This window comes from Rhinopithecus bieti, unplaced genomic scaffold (genome assembly GCF_001698545.2).
Source record: "Rhinopithecus bieti isolate Rb0 unplaced genomic scaffold, ASM169854v2 scaffold_42772, whole genome shotgun sequence".
Taxonomy (NCBI): domain Eukaryota; kingdom Metazoa; phylum Chordata; class Mammalia; order Primates; family Cercopithecidae; genus Rhinopithecus; species Rhinopithecus bieti.
In genome coordinates, this window is record NW_016818842.1 from 434,911 (window position 1) to 440,869 (window position 5,959).

Consider the following 5,959-nt stretch of genomic DNA (forward strand, 5'->3'; position numbering starts at 1 on the left):
CCCTCCCTCCCTCCCTCCCTCCCTCCTGCCTGCCTGCCTGCCTGCCTGCCTGCAAAGGTATGATCTCCACCCACTGCAACATCCGCCTCCTAGGTTCAAGTAATTCTCCTGCCTCAGCCTCCCAAGTAGCTGAGATTACAGGCATGTGCCATCACACCCGACAAATTTTTGTATTTTTAGAAGAGATGAGGTTTCTCCATGTTGGGCAGGCTGGTCTTGAACTCCCAACGTCAGGTAATCTGACCACCTTGGCCTCCCAAAGTGCTGGGATTACCTGTGTGAGCCACTGTGCCTGGCTCCTTTTCTTTCTTTATCATCTTGGTCAGTGTTCAGTGTTTAGGACACTTTCCCATCACAGGTAGCCACACTTGGAGAGTTGTAGAATGGCAGAGCTACAGGGGACTTTATTTTTAATTTAATTTTATTTTGTTTATTTTTTTTTGAGATGGAGTCTCACTCTGTTGCCCAGGCTAGAGTGCAGTGGCGTGATCTCGGCTCACTGCAACCTCCACCTCCCAGGTTCAAGCTGTTCTCCTGCCTCAGCCTCTCAAGCAGCTGGGGCTACAGGCACCTGCCACCATACCTGGCTGATTTTTGTATTTTTAGTAGAGACAGGGTTTCACCATCTTGGCCAGGCTGGTCTCGAACTCCTGACCTCAGGTGATTCACCCACCTCGGCCTCCCAAAGTGCTGGGATTACAGGCGTGAGCCACCTTGTTTGGCCAGGGACTTTATGTTTATTATTATTTTTTATTTGTATAAATTTATGGGTTACAAGTGCAACTGATATATTGCACAGTGGTGAAGTCAGGGCTCTCAGGAAATCCATCACCCATATAATGTACTGTATTAGGCCGTTCTTGCATTGCTATAAAGAAATACCTGAGACTGGGTGATTTATAAAGAAAAGTTTAATTTGGCTCACAATTCTGCAGGTTTACAAGCATGGTGCCGGCATCTGCTTGGCCTCTGGGGAGGTGTCTGGGAGCTTTCATTCATGGCGGAAGGCGAACTGGGAGAAAGAGAGTAAGGGGGCACCAGGCGTGATGGCTCACGCCTGTAATCCCAGCACTTTGGGAGGCCGAGGTGGGCGGATCACGAGGTCGGGAGATCGAGACCATCCTGGTCAACAAGGTGAAACCCCGTCTCTACTAAAAATACAAAAATTAGCTGGGCGTGGTGGCGCATGCCTGTAATCCCAGCTACTCGAGAGGCTAAGGAGAATTGCTTGAACCAGGGAGGCGGAGGTTGCAGTGAGCCGAGATTGCGCCACTGAATTCCAGCCCGACGACAGAGCAAGATTCCGTCTCAAAAAAAAAAAAAAAAAAAGAAGACAGTGATAGGGGAGGCGCCACACAATTTTAAACAAACAGATGTCATGCGAACTGAAAGCCAGAACCCACTTATCACCAAGGGGATGGTGCTAGACCATTCATGAGAGGTCTGTCCCCCCATCTAATCACCTCCCACCAGGCTTCAACTAATGCTGGGAATTACATTTCAACCTGAGATTTGGAGTTTGGACAAATATCCAAACTATATAACATACATTGCATTCATTACCTACCCACTCCCCTTCCGTGTCTCCATTGTGTATACATTGTTTACCTCCCTCTTAGAGAACATATGGTATTTGTCTTTCTGTGCCTGGGTGGTTCATGTAACATAACAGCTTCCAGTTCCATCCATGTTTAGATCACAGCTGACACAGAGAGGGATGGTGACTTGTCCAGGGTCACATAGCTGTCACTGCCCAAGGGGTTCACCTTGCCTGCTGCTTAGACAGAGCTGATTTATCAAGACACGGGAATTGAAATAGAAAGATGGGCCGGGCGCGGTGGCTCAAGCCTGTAATCCCAGCACTTTGGGAGGCCGAGACGGGCGGATCACGAGGTCAGGAGATCGAGACCATCCTGGCTAATACGGTGAAACCCTGTCTCTACTTAAAATACAAAAAACTAGCCGGGCGACGAGGTGGGCGCCTGTAGTCCCAGCTACTCGGGAGGCTGAGGCAGGAGAATGGCGTAAACCCGGGAGGTGGAGCTTGCAGTGAGCTGAGATCCGGCCACTGCACTCCAGCCTGGGTGGCAGAGCAAGGCTCCGTCTCAAAAAAAAAAAAAAAAAAGAAATAGAAAGATGGTCGGGCACAGTTGCTCACGTCTATGATTCTATGATCACAGTACTTTGGGAGGCTGAGGTGGGTGGATCACTTGAGGCCAGGAGTTCGAGACCAGCCTCACCAACATGGTGAAACCCTGTCTCTACCAAAAATACAAAAATTTAGCTGGGCATGGTGGCACACACCTGTAATTCCAGTTACTCGGGAGGCTGAAGCAGGAGAATTGCTTGAACCCAGGAGGCAGAGGTTGCAGTGAGCCGAGATCGCACCGCTGCACTCCAGCCTGGGCAACAGAGTGAGACTCTGTCTCAACTAAAAAAAAAAAAAAGAGAGAGAGAGAGAAAGAGTGATTTACGCAGAGCCGGCTGTATGGGGAACTGGAGGTTTTAATCACTTAAATCAGTCTCCTGAGCATTTGGGATGGAATTTTTAAAGACAATTTGGTGGGCAGAGGCTCGGGAGGTGGGGAGTGGTGACTGGTCAGGTTGGAGATGGAATCATAGGGGGCTGAAGTGAGGTTTTCTTGCCTGTTCCTGCATGGGGTCGTAGCACTGCTCAAGCCAGATTACAGGTCTGGGTGGTGTCAGCTGATCCATCGAGGATAGGGTCTACAAAATATCTCAAGCACTGACCTTAGGTTTCATAATAGCGATGTTATCCCCAGGAGCAATTTGGGGAGGTTCAGACTCTCACAGCCATAGGCTGCATGGCCCTCTAAACCATAATTTCTAGTCCTATAGCTAATTTGTTAGTCCTACAAAGGCAGACTTGTCCCCAGGCAAGAAGGGGGTCTTTTTGGGAAAGAGATATTATCAATTTTGTTTCAGAGTCAAACCATAAACTACATTTCTTCCCAAGATTAGTTCGGCCTACTCCCAGGAATGAACGAGGACAGCCTGAAGGTTAGAAGCAAGATGGAATTGGTTAAGTCTGACCTCTTTCACTGTCATAACTTCCTCCGTTATGATTTTTGCAAAGGCATTTGCACAGCCAGTGAACATGGACCCCGGCAGTGGTTTCCACGCCATGGGGGCCTCCCGGAGTCCTGGCTGGGCAAAACAGCCTGACCCATCTTTGCAGGAGTGGGGTCTGGAGGTGGGTGGGCAGGAGCTTGCGCCCCGCTGACGCTGTCTGTGTGTTAGTTACAGGACTCTGATCAGACCCACCTACAGAGTGTCCTACCGCACGGTGACAGCGCTGGAGTGGAGGTGCTGCCCTGGCTTCACCGGGAGCAACTGTGATGAGGGTAAGTCTGCGGTCACTTGGAGTGCAGGGGGCCAGGCGCGGGTCAGGCTGGCGTTTCTCCCTCCTCTGGCCTCCTCCTGCAAGCAGTTCTCCTTTCCTCCGTAACTTGAAATCCTTTCCTTTTCCCCATCACCTCTGAAACAAATGTTCTGGATCGGCCTGGCCAAACCAGGGTGAAGTTGCCCGCCCTGCCCATGGGCACAGGTGCCAGTTTGCATTGGTTGGGTAGTGGAATAAAGAAGCCAAAAACACACTGGTGCCAGGGAAAGGGGTTTGATTTCTAGCCGGTTTCTTCCACTTCTGGCTCCGATGCACCCAGAATCCATGGGGCAGGCAGAGTTGGATATCTGGGCTCTGAGCAAATGCGGATGAGGTCCCACCAGCCTTGAGGACAAGGACTTTGTAGACTGAGACAGAGAGGCTGACAGGGAGCTGCAGATAGATGTTCACCCAGCTGCTTTCTGCCGTTCTGCCCTGCTGGTGTGTAGCCCGGGGTCTGGGCTCAGCCCGACTCTGGAGCATGACAGGGTCACACAACAGCACTTAGGTGGGCCAGCAGTGGCGGACAGAGCAAATGCCCCTTCACTGCTGGCCAGGGAAATCGAGTCCCACCTAATGAACAAGTGTGCAGCCCACCTTGTTCCCCAGCATGGCTGGATGGGTCTGGAGGCTGAGGCTCAGGGGTCAGATTTTTTTTTCTTTTTTTTCTTTTTTTTTTTTGAGACAAGATCTCACTCTGCTGCCCAGGCTGGAATGCAGTGACATGATCGTGGCTCACTGCAGCCTCGAACTCCTGGGCTCAATCCATCCTCCCACTTTAGCCTCTTGTGCAGCTGGGAGTGTAGGTGTGCACCACCATACCTAGCTATTTTTTTGTGTGATTTTTAGAGACGGGTCTTGCAATGTTGCTCAGGCTGGTCTCGAACGCCTTGGCTCAAGCGATCCTCCCGCCTCGGCCTCCCAAAGTGCTGGGATTACTGGTGTGAACCACCCCTGAACCACCCCGCCTGGCCAGAGGGGTCAGTTTTGTATTTGGAAACAGTAGCTGTCTCCCACCTTTGCTTTCTCACAAAATTCTTCTCTTCTCGTCTTGTTACTTATTGATTTGATTGCAGTATCTATATGCTTTGAGTGGAAACCGCCTAAAGAGCTCTTTGGGTTACAAAGAATAACGCAATTGACAGAAATAGCAAGACTCCGACAATTGCTTCAGGGGGCCTCTGGCCCAGAGCAGAGCTGAAGGAAAAAGGCCAGGATGCCAGAGAGTCTGACAGGTGCCTCTTGTCGTGGTTGATGAGGTGCCTGATGCTGGCGGGAGGCTAGGCTATCCCTGTTGGAGGTTCCGGGGCTGACTTGGACCCTTCTTCAGAGAGAAGCAGGAAGGACCTCCAACGTGAGGGGATGCCAGGTTTCCAGGCAGTGGGCCGGCCCTGGCGTAATGCTATGGTGTTGAACGACCACAGCTCACAGGTCCCTCATGGTGGCCTGAGCCCTTCAATGCCAGGACTTGGACCTGCCATTCTGGTCAGCGCCATGACTGTGGACACAACCATCAGGTCCCCCCAACAGGACGGAGCAGGCCTGCCATCTGGATCCTGCCAGGGGCTGAGATGCGAGTGTTGCTAGGGAAGTGATTGGTTTACCATTATGTAAGTACCTGAGCCAGTTTCAGTGATCAATAAAATCAGCAATGTTAGCCGGGAATGGTGGGTCATGACTGTAATCCCAGTGCTTCAGGAGGCTGAAGCCAGAGGATCGCTTGAGCCCAGGAGTTTGAGACCAGCCTGGGCAACATGCTGAAACCCTGTCTCTACTAAAATATACAAAAATTAGCCAGGTGGGGTGACATGTGCCTATAGTCCCAGGTACTCAGGAGGCTGAGGTAGGAGAATCACTTGAGTCCAGGAGGGTGAGGATGCAGTGAGCCAAGATCAAGCCACTGCACTTCAACCTGGGCAACAGAGCAAGACCCTGTCTCAAAAAAGAAAAAAAGATCAACTATGTTGGGAAGCTCATCTGAGCCAGAGACTTTACTGTGGCTTGGTCACATAGACCATGACAGCTTGCAGTGAGGTACTGGATGTGCTTCTCTCTAGGCTGACCATCCAAGCCTTGCTTCCAGAAGCCCTCTCAGCATTAGGAAGGCTTTAGCGGCTGGGCTCGGTGGCTCATGCCTGTAATCCCAACACTTTGGGAGGCCAAGGTGGGCGGATCACTTGAGGTCAGGAGTTCGACACAAGCCTGGTCAACATGGTGAAACCCTGTCTCTACCAAAAATACAAAAATTAGCCAGGCGTGGTGGTGTGCGCCTATAATCCCAGCTACCTGGGAGGCTGAGGCACGAGAATTGCTTGAACCTGGGAGGCAGAGGTTGCAATGAACCAAGATTGTGCCGCTGCACTCCAGCCTGAGTGACAGAGTGAGACTCTGTCTCAAAAAAAAAAAAAAGACTTCAGGGCCCTTGTCTCAACTCTCAGCTCCCAGAGGCCCTAAGCTTTCCTGTCACTGCCCTGGCAATCCCTGGAGACCACTGTATAGCTTGAACATATACATTTTTCATCTCTTGTAGTCTCTTTATTGAAAATGAATGCTATT

The 5,959-nt window shown here is 50.9% G+C and overlaps 1 protein-coding gene across 1 annotated transcript in view; it reads left to right on the forward strand.

The window, feature by feature from the left end:
- The window catches only part of COL26A1 (collagen type XXVI alpha 1 chain), a 217,400-nt gene that overhangs the window by 98,894 nt on the left and 112,547 nt on the right, over positions 1-5,959 (forward strand). The window contains 1 exon segment of the mRNA XM_017857686.1: positions 3,268-3,365. Within this exon segment, the coding sequence (XP_017713175.1) occupies positions 3,268-3,365 (98 nt within the window).